Raw genomic sequence first — 27,734 nt, 5'->3', positions numbered from 1 at the left:
AATTGAATTTACAACTATGTGTTTGTTTCAGAGACTATTCGTATACCGTAAAATTCCGTTTCTATGTCTGGTAAAATTCATGGTTCTATGTTTTTATTTGCTTTTGCTCTAACTTTACTGGCACATTTTAAAAAAATGTAAAATACCAGGTATTTGATTCTGTCAATTAATACATTATATTCTCTTTTTCTGTTTACTTCTCAGAACTCGCGCAAGGTTTGGACACGGACAAAATCAACCCCTACATAGAGAAATGCTTTGGAATAAAGAAACCGCTTATAACGGTAGGAAAAGAGAACATGCATTACCTGTGCACAAATTTTAATAAAACAGTCTTCTTCTTTTTTCACTCCCAGTGGAGCATAGGTCCGTGGAAACTGTTGCTCGCCATCGTTGTCTGTTTTGGGCTATCCTTTCAATCTGCCTCCAGGTGTAGCCTGCTTTGCTCGCCTCGTCATCTACCGTCCTCCTCCGGCTGTTTCTGGGACGGCCTCGGCTCCTCTTCCCCTGTGGGTTCCACCTCAGTGCCTGCTTGGTGACATTGCAGTTGAGGGTGTGCCCAATCCAACCCCACTTTTGCCTTCTTATCTGGATGTTGATCCTTTCCTGCTCAGTTGTTGTTCACAGTTCTTCGTTCGTTATGACCTCTGGCCAGTGGATGCCCATGATGGACCTCAGGCATCTGTTGACAAAGGACTGCAGTTTGTTGGAGGTTGTTTCTGTTACTCTCCACGTTTCAGAGCCATAAAACAGTAACTGGAGAAAAAAGTAATTTATTACCAACTTTTGGTTGATAAAAGTAGGACGGCCACCGTGGCAAATTCAAAAAGCTTGTGTTAGCCTCCAGTCATTTGGAGTTCAAATGGTAGCTTCACAGGTTGGCTAAGGTGGTAAATTCCCCTTTGTCATCTTGAAGTTGATACTGAAGTCACTCGACTGCCGATGCAATTGAATTGCAGTCGGTTTCACGTTATATTTTCCGAGAGAACAAAAGGAAACACAACAACAGGGTGTATGGTTCCCTAAGCAATACACAAGGTTTCAAATAAGGGTTCCTGCAGGACTATCTACACATCCACATTTAGATAAGTTTAGAAATGTTTGACCAAGTTCGTGACCACTCTCCTACCCTCCAAAGCAGGTGCGGGCAAGGAAGAAGTAAAGCGTGAAATGAAAACGTTACGTGGGATCGTGCTATTCGTTTCCTTTTCTCGCGATCCTCGCTTGTTCCCCTCCCCCCACCCCCTCCTCCCTTCTCGACCTGTCGCTTACGCTACTTAACTGCCGTTGATTTTCTTAATTTTCTTTCACTTTTCACAAGGTGCTTCGTTTGCTGTGTGCTCAATGTTTGACGAATAACGGCTTCAAATCCACGATGCTGGAGTTCTACTGTCGTGAAATTCTACCGGTTGGTGTTGTCCGTTGTCTTGTTGCGTTGAATGTTTCAGTTTGTGAAACAGCGACCATTTTCGACCCTCATTCTTTAGCGATGTCGCTAAGTAACATTATGTTTGCCGTATCAGCCTTGCTTAGTCATGTTGTTCAATAAAAATTGGAAAACAAAAGTTTCAATCTATGCCTGTATATGTCTTGGTGTAATGAAGAAATTTGTAAACATTAAAACTTTTCTTGCGAAATTGAGAGGAATATCACCAGATACCATGCTGATACAAAACTCTCCTAATCGACCCCTCTTTTTGCATTTTCTCTTTCTAAAAATTCCCTTTTCTTCTCTTTCCCAATTTCCCAACCCAAACAAAGATTGTTAAAAAAGACTTACGTGGTTTTCTATGTTCTTCAAGACTTATGGTTTTGAGCATGCGTACAGGACGCTTTCTCTGCTGGAGTCCATTGGCCTGCTGAGAACGCAGACGTATCGATCTTACAATGTACTGCGCAAGTCACTAAAGCTTGTTGTTGAAGACGTCCAGGAACAGGTGAGCAGTGATTTGTTCCACGCGTAGTCAACGCGTAGCCAAGGGGGAAGCCTTGAGCCATGGGTCCCATACTGCCGGAGCTTATTCCGGTTTCCGTAGCATTAAGCGGCCAGGAATATTTCTACTCCCCCCTGAATGGGATGCTAGTCAATCGCAGGGTACCCTTCCCAGCATTATGTCGCCGGTACCAATTTATACATCTGGGTGGAGAGAGGCACTCTGAGAGTAAAGTGTCTTGCCCAAGAACACAACACAGTGACCCCGGCCAGGGCTCGAATCCGGACCGCTCGATCCAGAGTCAGGCGCACTATTCATTAGGCCACCGCGCCTCCCACAACTTAGCCAACTACCTAGATTGTAATGAAGGAGGGGGAGGCGGAAAGGCGGGGACGAAAAAAGGTTTTTGGTTTCCAATATTGGTTTCTGGTTGATAAGGTTGTGACACCCCGTAATAGGGAAGCCTCGAGCCATGCGGCCCATACTTGCCGGAGCTTATCCCGGCTAGGAATATTTCTACTCCACCCTGAATGGGATGTTAATCCATCGCAGGATACTCCCCAGCATTATGTCGCCGGTGCCTATTTCTACACCTGGGTGGAGAGAGGCACATTAAGAGTAAAGTGCCTTGCCCAATTTCTAGTAAACTGTGACATGTAAAAAGCATATTTGAAAATGGACTTTTAAGTGAATTACAACGTAGATACACATTGTCTCAGTACATAGTTCGCGGCAATATTTAATGGTTAGTGCACCGGACTCCGGATCGAGCGGTCCGGGTTCGAACCCTGGCCGCGGGGTCATATTGCTGAAAATTTTCGAACTTCATCTATAAAAAGTGCTTCTACATCTGAATATGTCGACGGCGATTAAAACAAAATGGCGTCGACATGGCAAGTGGTGTCAAGTGACAAAATCCAAAAGTATGATCAGTAAATCGCTGCGTAACCGCAGACAACCGCGAAAAAAATGCGAAAACCCTCACGATCGCTCAGTGCGTATACGTGCGTGTAACGTACGTAAATACCTAGAAATAAACATGGCATTCGAAATTGACAACGTTAAGTCAGATCAACACACGTAATTGCACGCGTAAAATTTATAAGTTTCAGAACATCCTTGTAAAGATCTTATTACTAAACAAATTGGAGTTCTTGTGACGTCAAAATTCGTTGCCATGGCAGCTACAAAAGTGGTCAAAGATAGCTTAATTTTGACTGTTTGAGGCTAATTACTCTAAAACTCAGTAGACGGTAAAAGTTTTTGTTTTTCATATATTTTTGTCTAAAGGACAAGAGAAACGATCTGGCAATTTTTTAAACAAATCTGTCAGAAATGTACAGAGCCACCTTAAATTTATACTCCGAATCCTTTTTGACAGAATTCTTTAAAAATTTGCAAAAATGTTTATTTTGATGGTTGGATAAAAATAGTGAAAAAGAAGAACTTTCACCGGGTAGTTTTTGAGTTATTAGCCTAGAAAGATCCAAAATAGGGCATCTTTAACCTCGTGACGTTGCCATGGAAACAGATTTTGACGTCACCATGACCTCAAATTGTTCATTGGTCAATCTTGTTTACGTTTATGCTATAATAATTTCCTTAACGTTATTGGTATAGCTGTGATAGAATACCAAAGACGGCCATGACTAATTCTGACTAAACCTTATTAATTAAGTGATATAGTCTGAAGGGAATGACTGGTAGCTAAGAAACGCTGAGTAACGGCAAGACGTTTAGCAGAACTGATAGGTACACGACTCTTCGATCGCAGCATTGCGATATCGGCCCCATAAGAGAAAGGAAGTGGTCCAATAATGCCTGAAGTGTAATCCGGAAGTATTTATAAAATGACCTGTGGTCATTTTCACGCATTTCATTTTCTAGCGTGTGGTATTCACCCACTTGATAACGGTTTTGAACAAGCTGTCTTATCAGGAGCAATAATCGGGGATTATGAATTATGCAGCGGGCGCCATTTACTTTGGCGGCTGGCACATCAAATTATCCGCGATCTCCTTGCTTTTGGGCGCCAAAGTTCAGGATGGCAGGCATTTACGTACGTTCGACACACGTGAAAAAGAAACGGGTGGGGGTCTGGTGCCCCCCCCGGTTCATAATCTACCTTCGGCTATTTTTTTTGTCGTCGTTTTTTTTGTCGGTAGGGCATTGAAGGTCACGCATGTTGATTGGCTTAAAACTGGTCATCTTTTATCACCCACTTGAAATTGCTTCAATGGGGGAAGGGGAATGGGACGGAGGAAATGTTTTAAATTACTTGCCACTTGAGGGATTAAAATTACGTGCGTTATACGCGTTTAAAGACGTACGTTGGCAAATTTCCACTGTCGCGTAAAAAATTAACAAGAAACTACTGAGTAGATTGAAACCGGGTGGTTAATGTTTAACCACCCTTTTGGCTAACAAGAAAGCCTAAGGCTTTTAGACGTACCCAGTAGCAATATAGCGTTCATGTTTCCTTTTGTTGCTGTTCAACAAGAAGTGTGTTATGTTGAAGTGTGACATGCGATATACGATACTCTGCCGTAAGTATTAAAGGTCAAAGGCACTTTGATCGCTTTTGAAGGCTTTGAAGGTAGAGATATCAGAGTTGTTTTCGTGCTACTTTTAAACTGACTTTTTCATTTATATCTCGTACTGGTTATTTCTAACTGAGCAGCAATTCTATTTTGCTCTATGGTCTAAGCGATGATTTATTGTTAAGTTAAACACATGGAAACGCACGTTTTACATACGTAAATATTTACGCGACAGTGGAAATCAACCGCAAAATTACATTGACGTCACTCAGGTCACTGGGTCACGGCCTAGAAATCTACTGCTAAATGACTGATTTCGCCTGGAAACGGAAAATATTCTGTTTGTTTTCCACATGTAGCTAACGGAAAAACTACATTCTCAACTACACACCGTCTTTTAAGTATAAACCCGGGACGTTGTGTTCGCGTGACGATCTCTGCTAAATTTGTTGCTGTTTGAAATCAAGGCGAGTAGTGTCTTCGATAACAACCCAATTCAGTTCCGCATACAGCAACTGCGACAGCGTTCAAGAACTGATATCGTATCGTTTCTGCGGCCGCACAGTAATCTAGCAAGTTCAATCAATATGGAGCTTCAAACGGTGCAGCCACAAAGTAACGCGGCGGTCACTCAGTCCAACTCTCCAGAATCTCCAATGCAAAATGCCGCTCAACCAAAGGTGCTTCAAGAACAGTGCCCGGGGGGGGTACTCAAAAAAGTTTTATACGGGGAGGCTCCGCCCCAAGTTCTAACCCCTTACCCTTTTATATACCATTTTTGACAGAAATTGTACCCCTTTCGTATACCTTTAACTGAAAAAGGTACCCCTTTCATATACCTAAGAGACATGGCGTGGACTTAAAATAGGACGTTTTCTTGTCATTTTTATGTAGCGCTCAATAAATTAAAATAATACAGCCATAAATTGCGTCTGTTCGAAATATTTTAATTAAAGGCCCTTTTAAATAGCCAAATGACAGATTTCCATACCCTTTCATATACTTTAACTCGTAAAATCCCTACCCTTTTATATACCTGAAGCCTAAAAAAGGTACCCCTTTCGGGCGGAGCCTCCCCGTATAGGCCATTATAGGGAGTACCCCCCCCCGGGGAACAGTGGTTGAGTCACGACAGGCCGCCCAGGGAGCACGAGAGAAATGAGACGAATTCGATTCAAGATAACACTGAATGGGCTATGTTACACATAGATACGCTTGAAAGATACAAGATAAACTACCCGGAACAAGCCGACGATCTGCAAACAATGTTTAAGAATATGCAAATGTTACGAAACACTTTCGCGAATAATTCGGAGCTGGTGGGCGAGGCTATTGCTAACATGTTCACTACATCCTATAGCGAAGCTAGAGAAAACACCGAAATCGTGGACTTTGTGGTAGAAATCGACGGCGCATCGGTATTGCAAAAGTTCGCTCAGAATTGTTTCAACGATTACTACGAGATGGGTGATGAATCAGACCATGAAAGCGCAGATGAGAAATCGTGGGATTTCACTTGTTTTGATTGTCTCCAAACAGTGCTCGGAACGATTCATAACATTTCAGACATCACCGACGGCTTTTGCTCGGCGAGTGCCAAAGCGGGAGTAGTTTCTATGTGTCTTGAAAATATAATACGTCTTCGGGAAAATGGAAACTGGCAAAATGAATCCGAGTCAGTCGAACTTATCGATTCATGTCTCGGAATTTTGTACAACATTTCGCGACGGCTAAGAGACCGTGAGTTGTTTGCTAACAGCGAGGAGACATTACTCTATTTTGCCAAGGTTAACAATGAAAACATTGCTACTGAAGCCTTGCTATGCCTTGGGTACCTGGTAAATGAAGAAACCAATCATTTAATTTCAGCCGACGAAAACCTGCTTGTCTCTATCGTAACAAAGTTATACGGAGCATGTCAGTCTGAAGACCGACGATACCTCGGATATTCCGCGACAGAGCTTGCAGAAGGACTTAGCCACCTTGCCATCAACGACGACGACAACAACAAGATTCTGGGCAAAAATGGAGCGGTACGTGTGCTAACGTCGATTCTGAAGACTTCAAATGATGACGAGGAACGCGCAAGTGCTGCAAGGGCTCTGTGGATGTTGGCGTTTGACGACTTCAACAAAGATGTGATTAGGCAAGAAGAAGGGGCGTTGGATACATTACGCGAGTTACACCACAGTGGAAACCCGGAGGTGCAAAAGGCAGCGGCAGGTGCATTGTGGGAGATTGAAGGAAAGACAGCAAGAAACAATGCCGACAAGACTAAAGAAGCCACTGGAAATCACGTGATGATCAGCTACCAATGGGATTCCCAGGAAATCTTAGTGGAAGTCAAGAACAAGCTTCAGGCCAATGGATATCGAGTGTGGATGGATCTGGAGCAGATGGGTGGGTCCACACTAGAAGCGATGGCCAAGGCCGTCGAAGACGCCGCTGTTGTGCTGGTCTGCCTGTCACAACGCTACAAAGAAAGCCCTAACTGTCGATCAGAAGCCGAATACGCGTATCAACTGAGAAAAGACATCATTCCTTTGATGATGCAACGCAATTACCAGGCAGACGGCTGGTTAGGAATGCTGGTGGGGACAAAACTATGGATTGGCTTTCAGAGTAAACATGTTGTTGATTCTGCTGTTGGAAAACTTATCAAGGAGTTAGGAGGAAGAGGAAAAGATGGCGACGCGACGGATGGGCCACCAGAGGCAGTCATTCGACCAAGTGAGGCCAGTGTTGTTACAGCCTCACCCCCACCCCCACCCCCATTCCCAGCGACAGATGTATCTGGCTGGACAAATCAAGATGTCAAGAAATGGCTCAAAGAAATTGGATTGGCAAAGGTGTGCAAAAAGAAAAATATTTCGGAATTAAATGGGCAAACATTGATCGATCTTCAGAAGCTCCGCGGAGAATGCCCGGAATACTTCTACAAGGGTCTAGAAAAAACTCTTAAACTGAAAAACTTGTTTCATTTGCTCAAGTTCACAAATGAGCTAGAAAAACTTGTAGGACATTGAGATAACATGAACATGCACAAGCCTTGCAAAACTGATACATGGGCAGCATTGGTCCTTTCTCCTCTTCTTTAGTCAATGTTATTTTAGTAACAATATTATAATCACATGCTTGTAAATAACATAATTATTTCAAGAATTACAAAAAATGGAAATTGTTTGGCCAATACTTTGGTTTTATTACAAAGAGCTTCCTTAGTTGTAATAAAGCCGAAATATTGGCCAAACAATTTCCAGTGTTTTTGTAATTCGTAAAAACATTCTGCAACGCTGCGTGACGCGTTGAGAGTAATGTTGCGTGACAACGGCGTGGAAACAAATAATTCTCTTTTGTCATTTCCGTATTACTAGCCTTCTAGCCTTGCGTATTAAATTGTTTTATTGTTGTAGCTGTGATTAAATGTTAAAGACGGGGAGTGTAATAAATCTCTTCTCCAGAGCTAGCAAAACACCTTAATCCTGCCTCGTTCGCGTTTCGGGTCGTATTGATAAGGACTGGGACTCACAGTAACGTGATATCGTGTGATACCCTGTAACCCCGACCTTTCTTTCGTTCATGTGATTTCCCGTTGTTCAGGTCACTTGGACTCGAATCTGCAGAAAAAGCTTTTATTTTATCATTTGAAACGACGACACGTCACCATGAACTGCCAACTGTTGGCAATTTTGGTGATTCTTGCCCTGTTTTCGCAGGCCAGTGGATTTTGTGGTAAGGAAATAGATTTTTAACTGATTTAATGAATTCATTAGCGCTAGCATAACTAGCATTGCCAAATGATACGTAAGAATATTTCTGAAAAGTATACATTTCAAGTAGGCCTGGATTTCGAGAGAAATCCCCACCTAAGCTTACTTTCTATTCACGTTAATTATAATAAGGAATGGATCTAGTAAGTTAATTCGCTTTTCTTGCTCGCGTTTCTGCGTTCAAGATATCGTGGGATACCAGTTATTTTCCAGCTCAGCATGCGGTTTAGTCGTGATTTTGCCGGAACACGTACACACCAGAATAATAATGTTTGGGTATAACTTTTCTGCATGCCACGAACTGAAAAAGTCGAAACCCAAACAAACAAAGCTAAATGCGAAATATTTTGTTATCTTATAGCAGCGCGATGAAAAAATCTTTTGATTTTTCTGTTTGTTCATGGACTCGGTCTCCATTTTTCAGAAGATTTTCTTTCAACATTGAGGCCGGAAGTTGGTCTATGTGTTACACTTCGTATCATAATAGCCTGACTCGTCCCCAGTCGTCTTTTGAGTCCGTCTTGAGTCGACTGCTGAACACGGAGGGAATCATGGGATTTCATCCTTCGCGTCTTGCAATTTTCGCATAAAAGACGACTGGGGACGAGTCAGTCATAATAGCGGCTATTCGAGTTTCTTTCGCATCAAATTTACAATCTGATCATTTCGATCTCAAGTAAATATATAAATCCTAGCTACATGATATCCACTTTCTAGAATTCGAACAAAGTGGACCGTCAAAGTGCGTTCGCGCGCGCGCTCTCTGGTCTACTAGAGTTTAAAAGAAGCTATATTATTAGAGAGAGGTGGTTTGTAAAGCGACCGAGCACATAAATTGAAAAGCAGCGCGCAAGTAATGCTCCGAGCGGGCACACCATGCACTCCCGGTTGCCCGACATTCTTCTACATTTAATAATAAACGGCATGCAATACATGCTGAAGCGATGACGTTTCACAAGGGGTTAAAAATACATTTTCTTCGTAGATTTGCTCAATTGTACAACTACAGTTATATATATATATTTTTTGATTTCCCTATGTTGTCTCAACAAAGATTACGTTATATTATAGGTCTTATAGCGTGACTTGCGATAAACGACATACGATACGCGGGAGCTAGCTTTTAAGCTGCGAGAAAGGTCAAACGGTCTCTTGCTTACAGTGGCCCTGTATCTTCTAAGAATTAGAAATCTATGTCTACCAAATCTAATAGATGCCATCATATAAAATTTAGTCTCTTTCGTTTATACATTTTAGGGTCCCATTCTTACTGCACGGGAGTATTTTGCTTTTGTGTTCCACGCAGCGATTTCTTGTTATTAAGTTAAACTTGATTTCTGTTCGATTGAGCTAAACGGATCCGGTCGATCGGGTGCCTGCATTAAAGCGATGACGTCATCAGTTACACGTCATCGCTTAAAAATGCATTGTTGTTGTTGAAAAACTATTCGCAATAACTCTATAGAAACATAAAAATTTTGTATTTTTGGCGCTAATTTCTTAAACAAAATAGAAAACTTTCCACAGAGTTGGTAAACAGTCGTGAAGGCTAGGAAGAGCTCGAAACAGCACCTGAGGAAACATGTCATTCCATAGCCTGACTAGCTATCCAAAAAGTTCCAGTCACGGTTTCCATAGCTCTATGGAAACATGGAGTACCGATTTGTATTTCTTAATTAAGAAGATAAAAGATATTTTTATTAATTAAGAAGATAAACGCATTGTCATTGATTCAAATTCATTCATCACGACTTAACTGAAACGTAAAAATTAATTTCGACTTTTGCCTTCATGAACGAAATGGAAAGCTTTTATCCCTTTGTTTAAACACTCTCAAAAGTTTTGGAGAGTTCAAAACAGCTGTTGAAGCAAGACCCATCTTAAAAGTTCCACTCAGTTTGCCACAAAACCACGGAAACAGTAAAACCGTTAGAATGTTCTTTGAAATTATAAAATAGAAACGATAGTAAACGCACTACAAGTGGGTGAAAATCATTTACTGTAGCTAATTCGAACATTTATAGTATAAAGTAAGGCTGATGTAAAAGTTATCAGACCTGTCCCAGTTTTTGTTACTAATTTATACGTTTGCCTTATGAATAGCAATTCTTTTCCGTTTTTTCAGAGCTAGTTTCAAAAATTGCCCTATATCCGGGCCCTATATATGTGGAATGTATCGGTCGCCTTGACCTCGCAGCACGCCATTCACGCCATGTACGTCATGACATTGTTTGCTGCAAAATTTCCTGTTGTGTGACGCCGTTGCGTCCCAAAAAAATCACAAGTTCAAGTCGAATATATTACCTAGCGGAAATAACACATAAACTTAACTCAGCTGTGACACGGCCCCTTTAAATCTAAGGAATGAATGGCGACTGTTCGTAGCCGAACGCTGGAAAATTTCGTAAAGTACAGTATAGTGCGAGCCCTCGTCCCCATTCCTCTCTGAGCTGCGCCTTTATTGTTTTGCTAGTTTCCGAGAAGAGATTTATTACACTTCGCGTCTATTATCACAGCTACAACAATAAAACAATTTAATATGCAAGGCTAGAAATACGGACATAACTAAAGAAAATGCTTTGTTTTTTACGCCGTTAAGATGTAACACTACTCTCCATGTGTCACGCAACACTACTCTCAACGTGTCACGCAGCGTTGCAGAGTGATAGTGATATTTCGGTTGTAATACAACTGAGGCAGTTCTTTTTAATAAAACCAAAATATTGGCAAAACAATTGCCAGTGATTTTGTAATTCTTGAAATAATTATGTTATTTACAAGTATGTGATTATAATATTGTTACTAAAATAACATTGACTTAATAAGAAGAATAAGAAGCAATGCTGGCCATGTAGCAGTTTTGCAAAACTGGTGCATGTTCATTTTATCTCAATGTCCTAGAAGTTTTTCTAGCTCATTTGTGAACTTGAGCAAGTGAAACATGTTATTCAGGTTCAGAGTTTGTTCTAGACCCTTGTAGAAGTATTCCGGGCATTCTCCGCGGAGCTTCTGAAGATCGATCAATGTTTGCCCATTTAAATCAGAAATGTTTTTCTTTTTGCACACGTGCCCCAATCCAATTTCTGTGAGCCACTTTTTCACATCTTGATTTGTCCAGCCAGAGACATCCGTCGCTGGGGGTGGGGCTCCTAGAACACTGGTTTCACTTGGTCGTATGACTGCCTCTGGTGGCCCATCCGTCGCGTCGCCATCTTTTCCTCTTCCTCCTAACTCCTTGATAAGTTTTCTAACAGCAGAATCAACAACATGTTTACTCTCAAAGCCAATCCAGTATTTTCCCCCCACAATTATTCCCAGCCAGCCGTCCGCCTTGTAATTGCGTTGCATCATCAAAGGAACGATGTCTTTTCTCCGTTCATGCGCATATACGGCTTCTGACTGACAATTAGGACTTTCTTTGTAGCGTTGTGACACGCAGACAAGCACAACAGCGGCGTCTTCGACAGCCTTGGCCATCGCGTCTAGTGTGGACCCACCCATCTGCTCCAGATCCATCCACACTCGATATCCATTGGCCTGAAGCTTGTTCTTGACTTTTACTAAGATTTCCTGGGAATGCCATTGGTAGCTGATCATCACGTGATTCCTAGTAGCCCCTTTCGTCTTCTCGGTACTGATTCTTGCTGTCTTTCCTTCAATCTCCCACAATGCACCTGCCGCTGCCTTTTGCACCTCCGGGTTTCCGCTGTGGTGTAACTCGCGTAATATATCCAACGCCTCTGCTTCTTTCCTTATGACATCTTTGTTGGAGTCGTCGAAAGCTAACATCCACAGAGCCCTTGCAGCACTTGCGCGTTCCTCGTCATCATTTGAAGTCTTCAGAATCGACGTTAGCACATGTACCGCTCCATTTTTGCCCAGAATCTTTTTGTTGTCGTCGTTGATGGCAAGGTGGCTAAGTCCTTCTGCAAGCTCTGTCGCGGAATATCCGAGGTATCGTCGGTCTTCAGACTGACATGCTCCGTATAACTTTGTTACGATACACACAAGCAGCTCAAGGTCGGCTGAAATTAAATGATTGGTTTCTTCATTTACTAGGTACCCTAGGCATAACAAGGCTTCAGTAGCAATGTTTTCATTGTTAACCTTGGCAAAATAGAGTAATGTCTCCTCGCTGTTAGCAAACAACTCACGGTCTCTCAGCCGTCGCGAAATGTTGTACAAAATTCCGAGACATGAATCGATAAGTTGGACTGACCGGAATTCATTTTGCCAGTTTCCATTTTCCCGAAGACGTATTATATTTTCAAGACACAAAGGAACCACTCCTGCTTTGGCACTCGCCGAGCAAAAGGCATCGGTTTTGTCTGAAAGGTTATGAAGAGTTCCTAGCACGGTTAGGAGACAATTAATACAAGTGAATTGATCACACCATTCGTCATCTGTGTCATCTGTGCTTTCATCGTCTGATTCATCACCCATCTCGTAGTAATCGTTGAAACAATTCTGAGCGACCTTTTGCAAGACCGCCGCGCCTTCGATTTCCACCACAAAGTCCACGATTGCGGTGTATTCTCTAGCGTCGCTACAGGATGTATTGAACATGTTATCAATAGTCTCGTTCACAAGCTCCGTATACCGATCTTGTCCTCGTGAATTATTCGCAAAAGTGTTTCGTAACACTTGCATATTCTCAAACATTGTTTGCAGATCTCCGGCTTGTTCCGGGTAGTTTATCTTGTATCTTCCAAGCGTGCCTCTGTGCAACACATCCCATTCAGTGTTATCTTGAATCGAATTCGTCTCATTTCTCTCGTGCTCCCTAGGCGGCCTGTCGTGACTCAGCCACTGTTCTTGAAGCACATTTGGTTGAACAGGATTTTGCATTGGAGATTCTGGAGAACTGGAATTCGCCGCCTCGTCAGCTTGCGGCTGCACAATTTGAAGCTTTTTTGATCCACCAGTACCCATTTTGATTGAACTGGCTAGATTACTGTTTAGCTACACGAGCGATATGAAGTTTCTAGAACGCGGTGGCAGTTGCTATGATGCGGAACTGGGTTGGGTTGTTATCGAAGACATTTACTCGCCTTGATTTCAGTCGGCAACTAATTTAGCGGAGAACGTTACGCGAACACAGCATCCTGGGTTTACAAATGAGCCCTGGGCTTCCCTGGAAAGCTCCCTTTTATAGCGCGCCCTCGTGTTTAAAAGACGGTGTGTAGTTGAGATTGTAGTTTTTCCATCGGCTACAGGTGGAAAACAATCCGAATATTTTCCGTTTCCAGGCGAAATCAATCATTTAGCATGTAGATTTCTAGGCGGCGACCCAGTGACGTCAATGTAAATTTACTGTTGCATCAGTCTGTTCAGTGACATGCTATACCGTAAAATTCCGGTTATAAGCCGCCTCCCCCTGCTTATAAGCCCCCTGTTTATAGGGCCATCTACCTGAAAACAAAATATACATCCGGTTATAAGCCCCCCCCCCCTCCTCCCGGATATAAGCCCCCCTCTGCTGGGTGACAGTACAGAACAGGGCTAAATGTTGCTTTATTATGACATTTAAACTTAAAAACTTATTTCGATCAACATTGTCGTGGTTCGTTTCGAAACATTTTTTATTCCGCTTATTCCGCCCCACCCCCTCCCGGGTATAACCCTTCGTTAATAAGCCCACCCAAAACCCCTTACAAAGTTGTTTAAGCCCAAGAATATAACCGGAATTTTACGGTATGCTATCGCTAGGAGTCGACAGTCACGCAAACGTTCTTTGGGCTCATCACGCAATCATTGTTTGGAACGTTTCACAAACAATACCTAATCGTTTGTAAGCCTTGAAGTTTGGTACGTAAACTGTTTCCTTCCCACCATAAAATGATGGTATATCTCTTTCTTAGCCGGGTTGTTCCGTATTGTAACTCGCATTTTCCTACTTTGTAATTCAAAATGCATATTCCTTTTTGTGGACAAAAGCAAACCAACGCCCTTCTGTGCTTGCTTATGGTTCGTGGGTTCCTTTCAAATGCAGACAGGCGAATCTTTGTTTACAATAATTGTCTCATTAGCATACGTGCTTCAGTGACCCAGGTTTAATAACTTGAAGTATTACAAAGAATGTATGGGTTCATTAGCGCTTTTGCCATGTAGCAATGTTGCAGTTTTTGAAAGTCAAATAATACTCGTGACGAGCTTAAATATTCAGCGATTACTAAGTTTCACAAGCTTTTTGATTTTTAAGCGATATATTAATAACTATCTATGCAATTGAATTTACAACTACGTGTTTGTTTTAGAGACAATTAGTATAAAGCAGTGTGCCTTCTCTACGCGAAAGTCGTATGCTAATGAGGCACAATGTTAACACTGATGCCAGTATTATCCACTGTTGTGAGCCCTCCTCCCAATTCCTTTCCCGGCTGCTCCGTTTTTTGTTATCACCAATAAAGCAACAAACGCAAGGCTGCAATCTTGGACGGAATAAAAAAGAAAAGGCCCTACCCTTTCCACCCGAATCAATGATAAATTCACGCTTAAACATTGAAATGGGGGTGGGAAGGAGGTCGGGGTGGTCTTAATCTATCATTTTAATTGTCCAAGATTGTAGTATTACAGAAATATAATAAGGCAGATTTGATCAGAGCTATAGTCTTCTACATGGCTAGAACTTAGTTAATAAAGCGAAATGGTTATAATTCCTGGAAAAATGCATGGTTCTATGTTTTTATTTGCTTTTGCTCTAACTTTACTGGCACATTTTTTTTTTTTTTTTAAAAAAGGAAAAGCACCAAGGTATTTGATTCTGTTCATAACTATACCCCTATTATATTCTCCTTTTCTGTTTACTTCTCAGAACTGGCGCAAGGACTGGACACGGACAAAATCAACCCTTACATAGAGAAATGCTTTGGAATAAAGAAACCGCTTATACATGCATTACCTGTACACAAATTTTAATAAAAACAGTCTTCTTCTTCTTCTTTTTTCACTCCCAGTGGAGCATATGCCCGTGGGAACTGTTGCTCGCCATCGTGGTCTGTTTTGGGCTATTCTTTCAAGCTGCCACCAGGTGTAGCCTGCTTTGCTCGCCTCGTCGTCTACCGTCCTCCTCCAGCTGTTTCTGGGACGGCCTCGGCTCCTCTTCCCCTGTGGGTTCCACCTCAGTGCCTGCTTGGTGACATTGCAGTTTGTTTTTCTGAGGGTGTGCCCAATCCAACCCCACTTTTGCCTTCTTAATTATCTGGATGTTGATCCTTTCCTGCTCAGTTGTTGTTCACAGTTCTTCGTTCGTTATGACCTCTGGCCAGTGGATGCCCATGATGGACCTCAGGCATCTGTTGACAAAGGACTGCAGTTTGTTGGAGGTTGTTTCTGTTACTCTCCACGTTTCAGAGCCATAAAACAGTAACTGGAGAAAAAAGTAATTTATTACCGACTTTTGGTTGATAAAAGTAGGACGGCCACCGTGGCAAATTCAAAAAGCTTGTGTTAGCCTCCAGTCATTTGGAGTTCAAATGGTAGCTTCACAGGTTGGCTAAGGTGGTAAATTCACCTTTGTCATCTTGAAGTTGATACTGAAGTCACTGGACTGCCGACGCAATAGAATTGCAGTCGGTTTCACGTTATATTTTCCGAGAGAATAAAAGGAAACACAACAATGTTGTGTATGACTCTCTAAGTAATACACAAGGTTTCAAATAAGGGTTCCTGCAGGAATATCTACACATACACATTTAGATAATTATAGAAATGTTTGACCAAGTTCGTGACCACTCTCCTACCCTTCAAAGCAGGTGCGGGCAAGGAAGAAGTAAAGCGTGAAATGAAAACGTTACGTGGGATCGTGCTATTCGTTTCCTTTTCGCGCGCTCCTCGCTTGTTTCCCCTCCCCCCGTCTTCCCTTCTCGACCTGTCGCGTACGCTACTGCCGTTAATTTTCTTAATTTTCTTTCACTTTTCACAAGGTGCTTCGTTTGCTGTGTGCTCAATGTTTGACGAATAACGGCTTCAAACCCAAGATGCTGGAGTTCTACTGTCGTGAAATTCTACAGGTTGGTGTTGTCCGTTGTCTTGTTGCGTTAAATGTTTCAGTTTGTGAAACAGCGACCTTTTTCGACCCTCATTCTTTAGCGATGTCGCTAAGTAACATTATGTTTGCCGTATCAGTCTTGCTTAGTCATGTTGTTCAATAAAAATTTATAAAAATGTATATCTCTTGGTGTAATAAAGAAATTTAATTTGTAAACATTAAAACTTTTCTTGCGAAATTGAGAGGAATATCACCAGATACCATGCTGATACAAAACTCTCCTAATTGACCCCTCTTTTGCATTTTCTCTTTCTCAAATTTCCCTTTTCTTCTCTTTCCCAATTTCCCAACCCAAACAAAGATTGTTAAAAGAGACTTACGTGGTTTTCCATGTTCTTCAAGACTTATGGTTTTGAGCATGCGTACAGGACGCTTTCTCTGCTGGAGTCCACTGGCCTGCTGAGAACGCAGACGTATCGATCTTACAATGTACTGCGTAAGTCACTAAAGCTTGTTGTTGAAGACGTCCAGGAACAGGTGAGCAGTGATTTGTTCCACGCGTAGCCAACGCGTAGCCAACGCGTAGCCAAGGGGGGAAGCCTTGAGCCATGGGGCCCATACTGCCGGAGCTTATTCCGGTTTCCGTAGCATTAAGCGGCTAGGAATATTTCTACTCCCCCTGAATGGGATGCTAGTCAATCGCAGGGTACCCTTCCCAGCATTATGTCGCCGGTACCAATTTATACATCTGGGTGGAGAGAGGCACTCTGAGAGTAAAGTGTCTTGCCCAAGAACACAACACAGTGACCCCGGCCAGGGCTCGAATCCGGACCGCTCGATCCAGAGTCAGGCGCACTAACCATTAGGCCACCGCGCCTCCCACAACTTAGCCAACTACCTAGATTGTAAAGAAGGAGGGGGAGGCGGAAAGGCGGGGACGAAAAAAGGTTTTTGGTTTCCAATATTGGTTTCTGGTTGATAAGGTTGTGACACCCCGTAATAGGGAAGCCTCGAGCCATGCGGCCCATACTTGCCGGAGCTTATCCCGGCTAGGAATATTTCTACTCCACCCTGAATGGGATGTTAATCCATCGCAGGATACTCCCCAGCATTATGTCGCCGCGCCCCGGTGCCTATTTCTACACCTGGGTGGCCGTGGAGAGAGGCACATTAAGAGTAAAGTGCCTTGCCCTATTTCAAGTAAACTGTGACATGCAAAAAACATATTTGAAAATGGACTTTTAAGTGAATTACAACGTAGATACACATTGTCTCAGTACATAGTTCGCGGCAATATTTAATGGTAAGTGCACCGGACTCCGGATCGAGCGGTCCGGGTTCGAACCCTGGCCGCGGGGTCATATTGCTGAAAATTTTCGAACTTCATCTATAAAAAGTGCTTCTACATCTGAATATGTCGACGGCGATTAAAACAAAATGGCGTCGACATGGCAAGTGGTGTCAAGTGATAAAATCCAAAAGTATGATCAGTAAATCGCTGCGTAACCGCAGACAACCGCGAAAAAAATGCGAAAACCCTCACGATCGCTCAGTGCGTATACGTGCGTGTAACGTACGTAAATACCTAGAAATAAACATGGCATTCGAAATTGACAACGTTAAGTCAGATCAACACACGTAATTGCACGCGTAAAATGTATAAGTTTCAGAACATCCTTGTAAAGATCTTATTACTAAACAAATTGGAGTTACTGTGACGTCAAAATTCGTTGCCATGGCAGCTACAAAAGTGGTCAAAGATAGCTTAATTTTGACTGTTTGAGGCTAATTACTCTAAAACTCAGTAGACGGTAAAAGTTTTTGTTTTTTTGTCTAAAGGACAAGAGAAACGATCTGGCAATTTTTAAAAAAATTCTGTCAGACAGGAGAAATGTGCAGAGCCACCTTAAATTTATGCTCCGAATCGTTTTGACAGAATTCTTTAAAAATTTGCAAAAATGTTTATTTTGATGGTTGGATAAAAATAGTGAAAAAGAAGAACTTTCACCGGGTAGTTTTTGAGTTATTAGCCTAGAAAGATCCAAAATAGGGTATCTTTAACCTCGTGACGTTGCCATGGAAACAGATTTTGACGTCACCATGACCTCAAATTGTTCATTGGTCAATCTTGTTTACGTTTATGCTATAATAATTTCTTTAACGTTATTGGTATAGCTGTGATAGAATACCAAAGACGGCCATGACTAATTCTGACTAAACCTTATTGATATAGTCTGAGGGAATGACTGGTAGCTAAGAAACGTAAAGTAACGGCAAGACGTTTAGCAGGACTGATAGGTTCACGACTCTTCGATCGCAGCATTGCGATATCGGCCCCATAAGAGAAAGGAAGTGGTCCAATAATACCTGAAGCGTCATCCGGAAGTATTTATCAAATGACTCGTGGTCATTTTCACGCATTTCATTTTCTAGCGTGTGGTATTCACCCACTTGATAACGGGTTTAAACAAACTCTCTTTATGCAACGGGTGCCATTTACTTTGGCGGCTGGCACATCAAATTATCCGCGATCTCCTTGCTTTTTGGCGCCAAAGTTCAGGATGGCAGCCATTTACGTACGTTCAACACACGTGAAAAAGAAACGGGTGGGGGTCTGGTGCCCCCCCCCCGGTTCATAATCTACCTTCGGCTATTTTTTTTGTCGTCGTTTTTTTTTTGTCGGTAGGGCATTGAAGGTCACGCATGTTGATTGGCTTAAAACTGGTCATCTTTTATCACCCCTTTTACTTCAATAGGGGAAGGGGAATGGGGAATGGAACGGAGGAAATGTTTTAAATTACTAACCACTTGAGGGATTAAAATTACGTGCGTTATACGTACGCGTTTAAAGACGTACGTTGGCAAATTTCCACTGTCGCGTAAAAAGTAACAAGAAACTACTGAGTAGATTGAAACCGGGTGGTTAATGGTTAACCACTCTTTTGGCTAACAAGAAAGCCTAAGGCTTTTAGACATACCCAGTAGCGATATAGCGTTCATGTTTCCTTTTGTTGCTGTTCAACAAGAAGTGTGTTATTTAAAGTGTGCATGCGATATACGATACTCTGCCGTAAGTATTAAAGGTCAAAGGCACTTTGATCGCTTTTGAAGGCTTTGAAGGTAGAGATATCAGAGTTGTTTTCGTGCTACTTTTAAAACTCATAAAATATAACGTGACTTTTTCATTTATATCTCGTACTGGTTATTTCTAACTGAGCAGCAATTCTATTTTGCTCTATGGTCTAAGCGATGATTTATTGTTGAGTTAAACACATGGAAACGCACGTTTCACATACGTAAATATTTACGCGACAGTGGAAATCAACCTCAAATTTACGTTGACGTCACTGGGTCACCGCCTAGAAATCTACATGCTAAATGACTGATTTCGCCTGGAAAAGGAAAATATTCTGTTTGTTTTCCACATGTAGCTAACGGAAAAACTACATTCTCAACTACACACCGTATTTTAAGTATAAACCCGGGACGTTGTGTTCGCGTGACGATCTCTGCTAAATTTGTTGCTGACTGAAATCAAGGCGAGTAGTGTCTTCGATAACAACCCAATTCAGTTCCGCATACAGCAACTGCGACAGCGTTCAAGAAATATCGTATCGTTTGTGCGGCCGCACAGTTATCTAGCAAGTTCAATCAATATGGAGCTTCAAACGGTGCAGCCGCAAGGTAACGCGGCGGTCACTCAGTCCAACTCCCCAGAATCTCCAATGCAAAATGCCGCTCAACCAAAGGTGCTTCAAGAACAGTGGTTGAGTCACGACAGGCCGCCTAGGGAGCACGAGAGAAATGAGACGAATTCGATTCAAGATAACACTGAATGGGCTGTGTTACACATAGATACGCTTGAAAGATACAAAATAAACTACCCGGAACAAGCCGACGATCTGCAAACAATGTTTAAGAATATGCAAGTGTTACGAAACACTTTCGCGAATAATTCGGAGCTGGTGGGCAATGCTATTGCTAACATGTTCACTACATCCTATAGCGAAGCTAGAGAAAACACCGAAATCGTGGACTTTGTGGTAGAAATCGACGGCGCAGCGGTGTTGCAAAAGTTCGCTCAGAATTGTTTCAACGATTACTACGAGATGGGTGATGAATCAGACCATGAAAGCGCAGATGAGAAATCGTGGGATTTCACTTGTTTTGATTGTCTCCAAACAGTGCTCGGAACGATTCATAACATTTCAGACATCACCGACGGCTTTTGCTCGGCGAGTGCCAAAGCGGGAGTAGTTTCTATGTGTCTTGAAAATATAATACGTCTTCGGGAAAATGGAAACTGGCAAAATGAATCCGAGTCAGTCGAACTTATCGATTCATGTCTCGGAATTTTGTACAACATTTCGCGACGGCTGAGAGACCGTGAGTTGTTTGCTAACAGCGAGGAGACATTACTCTATTTTGCCAAGGTTAACAATGAAAACATTGCTACTGAAGCCTTGCTCTGCCTTGGGTACCTGGTAAATGAAGAAACCAATCATTTAATTTCAGCCGACGAAAACCTGCTTGTCTCTATCGTAACAAAGTTATACGGAGCATGTCAGTCTGAAGACCGACGATACCTCGGGTATTCCGCGACAGAGCTTGCAGAAGGACTTAGCCACCTTGCCATCAACGACGACAACAAGAAGATTCTGGGCAAAAATGGAGCGGTACGTGTGCTAACGTCGATTCTGAAGACTTCAAACGATGACGAGGAACGCGCAAGTGCTGCAAGGGCTCTGTGGATGTTGGCGTTTGACGACTTCAATAAAGATGTCATTAGGCAAGAGGAAGGGGCGTTGGATACATTACGCGAGTTACACCACAGTGGAAACCCGGAGGTGCAAAAGGCAGCGTCAGGTGCATTGTGGGAGATTGAAGGAAAGACAGCAAGAAACAATGCCGAAAAGACTAAAGAGGCCACTGGAAATCACGTGATGATCAGCTACCAATGGGATTCCCAAGAAATCTTAGTGGAAGTCAAGAACAAGCTTCAGGCCAAAGGGTATCGAGTGTGGATGGATCTGGAGCAGATGGGTGGGTCCACACTAGAAGCGATGGCCAAGGCCGTCGAAGACGCCGCTGTTGTGCTGGTCTGCCTGTCACAACGCTACAAAGAAAGCCCCAACTGTCGATCAGAAGCCGAATACGCCTATCAACTGAGAAAAGACATCATTCCTTTGATGATGCAACGCAATTACCAGGCAGACGGCTGGTTAGGAATGCTGGTGGGGACAAAACTATGGATTGGCTTTCAAAGTAAACATGTTGTTGATTCTGCTGTGGGAAAACTTATCAAGGAGTTAGGAGGAAGAGGAAAAGATGGCGACGCGACGGATGGGCCACCAGAGGCAGTCATTCGACCAAGTGAGGCCAGTGTTGTTACAGCCTCACACCCACCCCCACCCCCATTCCCAGCGACAGATGTATCTGGCTGGACAAATCAAGATGTCAAGAAATGGCTCAAAGAAATTGGATTGGCAAAGGTGTGCAAAAAGAAAAATATTTCGGAATTAAATGGGCAAACATTGATCGGTCTTCAGAAGCTCCGCGGAGAATGCCCGGAATACTTCTACAAGGGTCTAGAACAAACTCTTAAACTGAAAAACTTGTTTCATTTGCTCAAGTTCACAAATGAGCTAGAAAAACTTGTAGGACATTGAGATAACATGAACATGCACAAGCCTTGCAAAACTGATACATGGGCAGCATTGGTCCTTTCTCCTCTTCTTTAGTCAATGTTATTTTATAATTATAATAATTTATACATTTATATAGCGCTAAAGTAACAATATTATAATCAAAAACATAATTATTTCAAGAATTACAAAAAATGGAAATTGTTTGGCCAATACTTTGGTTTTATTACAAAGACCTTCCTCAGTTGTAATAAAGCCGAAATATTGGCCAAACAATTTCCAGTGCGTAAAAACATTCTGCAACGCTGCGTGACGCGTTGAGAGTAATGTTGCGTGACAACGGCGTGGAAACAAATAATTTTCTTTTGTCATTTCCGTATTACTAGCCTTCTAGCTTTGCGTATTAAATTGTTTTATTGTTGTAGCTGTGATTAAATGTTAAAGACGGGGAGTGTAATAAATCTCTTCTCCAGAGCTAGCAAAACACCTTAATCCTGCCTCGTTCGTGTTTCGGGTCGTATTGATAAGGACTGGGACTCACAGTAACGTGATATCGTGTGATAGCCTGTACCCCGACCTTTCTTTCGTTCATGTGATTTCCTGTTGTACAGGTCACTTGGACTCGAATCTGCAGAAAAAGCTTTTATTTTATCATTTGGAACGACGACACGTCACCATGAACTGCCAACTGTTGGCACTTTTGGTGATTCTTGCCCTGTTTTCGCAGGCCAGTGGATTTTGTGGTAAGGAAATAGATTTAGCGCTAGCATAACTGGCATTGCCAGATGATACGTAAAAATATTTCTAAAAAGTATACATTTCAAGTAGGCCTGGTTTTCAAGCCGGAGAAATCCCCACCTAAGCTTACTTTCTATTCACGTTAATTATAATGAGGAATGAATCTAGTAAGTTAATTCGCTTTTCTTGCTCGCGTTTCTGCGTTCAAGATATCGTGGGATACCAGTTATTTTCCAGCTCAGCATGCGGTTTAGTCGTGATCTTGCCGGAACACGTACACACCAGAATTATAATGTTTGGGTATAATTTTTCTGCATGCCACGAACTGAAAAAGTCGAAACCCAAACAAACAAAGCTAAATGCGAAATATTTTGTTATCTTATAGCAGCGCGATAAAAAAAATCTTTTGATTTTTCTCCTTGTTTGTTCATGGACTCGGTCTCCATTTTTCAGAAGATTTTCTTTCAACATTGAGGCCGGAAGTTGGTCTATGTGTTACACTTCGTATTCACCTAATAGGGGCTATTCGAGTTTCTTCCGCATCAAATTTACAATCTGATCATTTCGATCTCAAGTAAATATATAATTCCTAGCTACATGATATCCACTTTCTAGGGGGGGGGGGGGGGTTTTTTTCAAAAAAACCATAAATTTTTTTCCTTAAAAATCCCCCAAAATTAATGGGGGTCCCCCCCCCCCCCGGGACTTTCTAGAATTCGAACAAAGTGGACCGTCAAAGTGCGTTCGCGCGCGCGCTCTCTGGTTTACAAGAGTTTAAAAGAAGCTCTATTAGAGAGGTGGTTTGTACAGCGACCGAGCACATAAATTGAAAAGCAGCGCGCAAGTAATGCTCCGAGCGGGCACCCCATGCACTCCCGGTTGCCCTACATTCTTCTAAACATTTAATAAAAATGCATTGTTGTTGTTGAAAAACTATTCGCAATAACTCTATAGAAACATAAAAATTTTGTATTTTTGGCGCTAATTTCTTAAACAAAATAGAAAACTTTCCACAGAGTTGGTAAACAGTCGTGAAGGCTAGGAAGAGCTCGAAACAGCACCTGAGGAAACATGTCATTCCATAGCCTGACTAGCTATCCAAAAAGTTCCAGTCACGGTTTCCATAGCTCTATGGAAACATGGAGTACCGATTTGTAATTAATTAAGAAGATTTAAAAATATAATTTTATTAATTAAGAAGAAAAAACGCGCATTGTTATTGGTTTAAATCCATTCATCATGACTTAACTGAAACGTAAAATTTAATTTCGCCTTTTTTTCTTCATGAACGAAATGGAAAGCTTTTTTCCCTTGTTTAAACACTCTTGAACGTTTTGGAGAGTTCAAAACAGCTGTTGAAGCAAGACCAATCTTAAAAGTTCCACTCTGTTTGCCACAAAACCACGGAAACAGTAAAACCGTTAGCTATTTCTTTGAAATTATAAAATAGAAACGATAGTAAACGCACTACAAGTGGGTTAAAATCACTAACCATAGCTTATTAGAGAAAAGAGTGTTATTTGAAATGCTCGTGGTAAAGGATATAGAAGCCTTTATTAAATATTTCATGTTTTCCACAGACTCTGCCGAGACACTCTTGAAAGGTTTTGATACGCCAAAAAGCTGTTAAAACTCTCGTCTATGGCTTGTGTTTTCACAGCTTTTCTAGCCACTTAAATTAACACCAACTCGTGTCAAAGCCATAATTTATGAAAACAAAGAAAATGGTTTCTATCATGCCTAAAAACTTGCGCTTAATTGAAACTTTTCGATTTGTCAGGTAACTCTTCTTGTCAAATATATTCGTTGCGTGACAGAAAAATGCATTGCGTGACTGTTCAATGAACGACACTGCAAAATGCCATTTCATCTAAAACATAAATGTGGCTCATTGCGTAAAAACTGATATTTTTCCAGGTCCAAGAACTTTGCAAACCAGTCTTACACGCTCAGCTGTCAGAGCTGCCGAATGGCTAAGGAACCGACAAGACGAAAATGGCACCTACGGGGACGGGCACGTGAGTGCGTTTGCCTACCACTCCCTGAGACTGATCGGTCACTCCGTGGAGTCTGGATCCGATCACCTCAATGCTGAGATCATCAATGCAGACATCGGTTCCCTGTCCGGGGGTAGGGTGGCTCTTTATATCCTCGGCGCCTTGGCTACTTGTCGAGACCCTCAGAATTTCTACGATTTCAATTTGGTTAGCAGTCTGAAGAACAAACTGAGCAAGTTCCCTCAAGTAGGCTTTGATCATCCTTTTCAGTACAGCTTAGCTGTGTTAGCTCTCTGCAGCAGTGGAAAGGATCTCGGAAAGAAGAAGTTGACCTACGTGAAAGACATCTTAAAGAGCATCCCAAATCAACTGGAACACGCCTATGGGGACACGCTTGCTATGCATGTCTTGGCGTTGAAATGTATCAAGAAGTCAATCAAAAAGCCGGGGATGAAGAAGGCCCTTCTGAAGAAGATAAATACTGGAATTGATATCGCGAGCAAGGAGCTTCTCAATCGGCAACTGAACGACACAACGTTTGGACAAAACGAGGTCACCGCCGCTCTTGCTTCTCAGGTGAGAAAAAATTCCTTTATATTTATGTCTCGCCCCGTCCCTCCCACGCCGCCCCCCTCCCATCACACACACACACACCACCCCACTCTGCAGCTTTGCATTTGGCTGGTAACACAATCAATCCTGCGTGACAAGCCAAGAGAATACATCCTGGTTTTCCTTACTCAGTTACAGACTTCGTTATTTTATTTGCGCGGTCAAGTCTCGCCGACGTTATAACGACGATCAAGGCCTGACCATCCAGGAAATCCCAGGTTGGCTATGAGATGACAAACTAGAAAATTTGAATGTGGAAAAAATCATGTTATAGTTTGCAACGCTTGCATAAACGTTGATTTTGTGTTGTCGTGAAGCTAACGAACGCTATTCTTCAAATATGCGAAGAAAATTTTCAAGTAACGCTTATGCACACAAGGTACATTTGAACAGCTTGGAAAATAGTTTTTGAAACGGTTTCAAATCGTGCTTCTTTTGACGAAAGCAAATCTTGCGTTTTGAGTTTTCTGTTATCCCTTGTTCGTAGGATTTCACTCATTGCATATTTCATCTCTTTGCTCGTCTGAAATTTGTGTTGTCTTTTTTCATACCAAGGCTCTTTTAGCGGCTGGAGTGAAGAAAACCAAGTGTTCTAAGACTCTGCGCTGGCTAAAATCTCGTCAAAATCCTGACGGATCATTCATTAATCTGCTGAGTACGATCTACGTGATACCAGCTTTGATCGGAGCGCTCCCGTACGATCTGAAAGATATGCGCTGCCCTAAGAACACCACAGGTAAACCACATTGCACAGGACAGCACAACTATCACAAATTAATACGACAGAATATGTTCATCCACATCAAATTTAAACTTGAAAGCAGAGGATCATTTTTTCGAGTTTGCCAACATAACTGGGCGTATTGCAGTTCATTTCCTTGCTGTCCGCACTAATTTGTGTCATTTGTGACACGTGACTTGAGGGTCACCTTATATCAACTAGCCTGCGTTAAAAACTTACAGCAAGGCGCCCAAAAGTGTGACCACTTTTAATTTATTCACATTCTTTCGTGCAGATTTAATCCAATCAAAAGTCGTGGATAGCTTGTAGTTGACTTCTGATTAGATTAAATCTGCACGAAAGAATGTGAATAAATTAAAAGTGGTCACACTTTTGGGCGCCTTGCTGTAAATCTCAATCCTCCTACCCTTCTTCCCTTCCCTTTTTTACGCCTGCTACGCAGGCAATATATCAACTGAATTTATAATTCATGTTAAATGGTATCAAAACGAAAACCCTTTGAAATATTTATTGGAACGTTTTGGAACCTTGCTTTTTAATTGTTCTCCAGCACTAATTTTTATTATTTCTTTTTTTTTAGGTGGCGGAGGAGAAAACGCGGTAAGAACATATTAATAATAACAGTTTCTTATATATTTTACATAACATGTGTAGAAAGGCAAGAGAGGAAGTAAAAGAGCGCGAACGGCGATAGCTAGGGGATTGGGGAAAAGGACCAAGAAAAAGCGGTCCTTTTTCGGGCTTCGCACGTCTTTCCCCCTCCCCTTTTATACCCCTGCCGAGAGATGACGGAGACATCTCGAGGCCCACATGCATCCACATGAAAGACCGATATACGAACGTCAACACCGTGTGAACACCCAAATTTCACCCACTTCGGTGAGCAGGGATGGCGCAGTGGTGAGTGCGCTCGCCACCCACCAATGTGGCCCGGGTTCGATTCCGTCCCGGTGCCATATGTGGATTTTCTCAAGGTTCTCCGGTTTTCCTCCCTCCTGAATATAGCATTTTTAAAATGGATTTTTTATTACTTTTACAGATGATAAACGTTTGTGTTGAACTGCAGTTCAATGTGAGCAAATACTCCGACGGAAAAACACCCCCACCCCCCGTCTGCGTGACAGTGTTCAATGGAACAAACGCCCATGACATCTTGAAAGAGGCCGCGAAGAACCACTCCTGCTACAATTTCACCACTCTTGACACTCCGTATGGGCGATCGATCGAGTCCATCTGCGGTATTTATCGGAGACCCGCTGACAAGTTCTACTGGATGATATACATTGATGGCAAATCCGCTCCAGTTGGAATTGATGATCTGAGGCCTGGGCACGGGTCCAAATTGAGCTTTCAATACAAAAAACTGAACTGGGGCTAGACAAGTTGTGAACGAAGAAATTTTGGCCCTCTCAGATTCCGACTTTGTGGATACAATGTTTAGCGATAATTTTAATGCAATCCTGGTTACTTGTTAGTTTTTTAAGGGGTTGTGGGAGAATAATAACTTCATTTCAATGTGAACGTATGGAAATATAGAGTTTTTCTGGTGTCGGGGCTTGGAAGTTTGAAAAAAGCGGGTATATTTAAAGTGCCTTGAGCAATGGGGATCAATTAACTTAACTGTTATGTGATATTGAGAATTTTTCTGAGGGTGATGCAGTAAAACGTAGATCTGTACCGGATGCGACTGAAAACTAAATAAAGGTGTTAAAACAGATGATGACGTTTTCGACTCCCTGTTATTTTAAGCATAAAAACAATCAACT

General features: G+C 42.1%; 4 protein-coding genes and 1 long non-coding RNA gene across 6 annotated transcripts; 4 read left to right on the top strand and 1 right to left on the bottom strand.

Annotated features, from left to right (window-relative positions):
* The first annotated feature begins 63 nt into the window (after window positions 1-63).
* Window positions 64-7,954, top strand: LOC144645894 (uncharacterized). Its single transcript, XM_078505419.1, has 6 exons — window positions 64-70; window positions 205-216; window positions 431-705; window positions 1,322-1,408; window positions 1,803-1,937; window positions 5,569-7,954. The coding sequence occupies exons 1-6, from the start codon at window positions 64-66 to the stop codon at window positions 7,498-7,500; spliced, it is 2,448 nt and encodes an 815-aa protein (XP_078361545.1). The 3' UTR covers window positions 7,501-7,954.
* Window positions 7,955-8,061: 107 nt separating this feature from the next.
* LOC144645358 (transcobalamin-1-like) lies at window positions 8,062-27,685 on the top strand. 2 transcript variants are annotated; one of them, XM_078504911.1, is made up of 5 exons: window positions 8,062-8,206; window positions 24,535-25,190; window positions 25,782-25,962; window positions 26,549-26,568; window positions 27,008-27,685. In XM_078504911.1, the coding sequence occupies exons 1-5, from the start codon at window positions 8,140-8,142 to the stop codon at window positions 27,344-27,346; spliced, it is 1,263 nt and encodes a 420-aa protein (XP_078361037.1). In that variant the 5' UTR covers window positions 8,062-8,139; the 3' UTR covers window positions 27,347-27,685. The 2 variants fall into 2 exon arrangements, with proteins under 2 accessions (XP_078361037.1, XP_078361036.1); XM_078504910.1 differs by lacking the exon at window positions 8,062-8,206 and adding an exon at window positions 22,464-22,622.
* Window positions 10,266-13,519, bottom strand: LOC144645308 (uncharacterized). Its single transcript, XM_078504837.1, has one exon. The coding sequence runs from the start codon at window positions 13,174-13,176 to the stop codon at window positions 11,134-11,136; it is 2,043 nt and encodes a 680-aa protein (XP_078360963.1). The 5' UTR covers window positions 13,177-13,519; the 3' UTR covers window positions 10,266-11,133.
* LOC144645515 (uncharacterized) lies at window positions 15,346-16,698 on the top strand. The gene is made up of 3 exons (XR_013569297.1): window positions 15,346-15,625; window positions 16,170-16,256; window positions 16,637-16,698. It is a non-coding gene; the product is annotated as an uncharacterized LOC144645515 (long non-coding RNA).
* LOC144647053 (uncharacterized) lies at window positions 19,575-22,358 on the top strand. The gene has a single exon (XM_078506795.1). It carries the CDS (start codon window positions 19,891-19,893, stop codon window positions 21,901-21,903), a length of 2,013 nt encoding a protein of 670 aa, XP_078362921.1. The 5' UTR covers window positions 19,575-19,890; the 3' UTR covers window positions 21,904-22,358.
* Window positions 27,686-27,734: the final 49 nt, after the last annotated feature.

This window comes from Oculina patagonica, chromosome 3 (genome assembly GCF_052425735.1).
Source record: "Oculina patagonica isolate OP01 chromosome 3, crgOcupat, whole genome shotgun sequence".
Lineage (NCBI taxonomy): Eukaryota > Metazoa > Cnidaria > Anthozoa > Scleractinia > Oculinidae > Oculina > Oculina patagonica.
The sequence above is the reverse complement of the archived record's forward strand: the minus strand, read 5'-3'. Positions and strand labels throughout refer to the sequence as shown.

What these genes read in the sequence shown, in the direction of transcription:
- LOC144645358 (XM_078504911.1), top strand. Translation starts at nt 8,140, where the DNA reads ATGAACTGCCAACTGTTGGCAATTTTGGTGATTCTTGCCCTGTTTTCG. An exon ending in GCAGGCCAGTGGATTTTGTG is followed by an intron (nt 8,207 to 24,534) that starts GTAAGGAAATAG and finishes ATATTTTTCCAG; the next exon opens with GTCCAAGAACTTTGCAAACC. An exon ending in CCGCCGCTCTTGCTTCTCAG is followed by an intron (nt 25,191 to 25,781) that starts GTGAGAAAAAAT and finishes TTTCATACCAAG; the next exon opens with GCTCTTTTAGCGGCTGGAGT.
- LOC144647053 (XM_078506795.1), top strand. Translation starts at nt 19,891, where the DNA reads ATGGAGCTTCAAACGGTGCAGCCGCAAGGTAACGCGGCGGTCACTCAG.
- LOC144645894 (XM_078505419.1), top strand. An exon ending in TTGACAAAGGACTGCAGTTT is followed by an intron (nt 706 to 1,321) that starts GTTGGAGGTTGT and finishes ACTTTTCACAAG; the next exon opens with GTGCTTCGTTTGCTGTGTGC. An exon ending in ACTGTCGTGAAATTCTACCG is followed by an intron (nt 1,409 to 1,802) that starts GTTGGTGTTGTC and finishes ATGTTCTTCAAG; the next exon opens with ACTTATGGTTTTGAGCATGC.
- LOC144645308 (XM_078504837.1), bottom strand. Translation starts at nt 13,176, where the DNA reads ATGGGTACTGGTGGATCAAAAAAGCTTCAAATTGTGCAGCCGCAAGCT.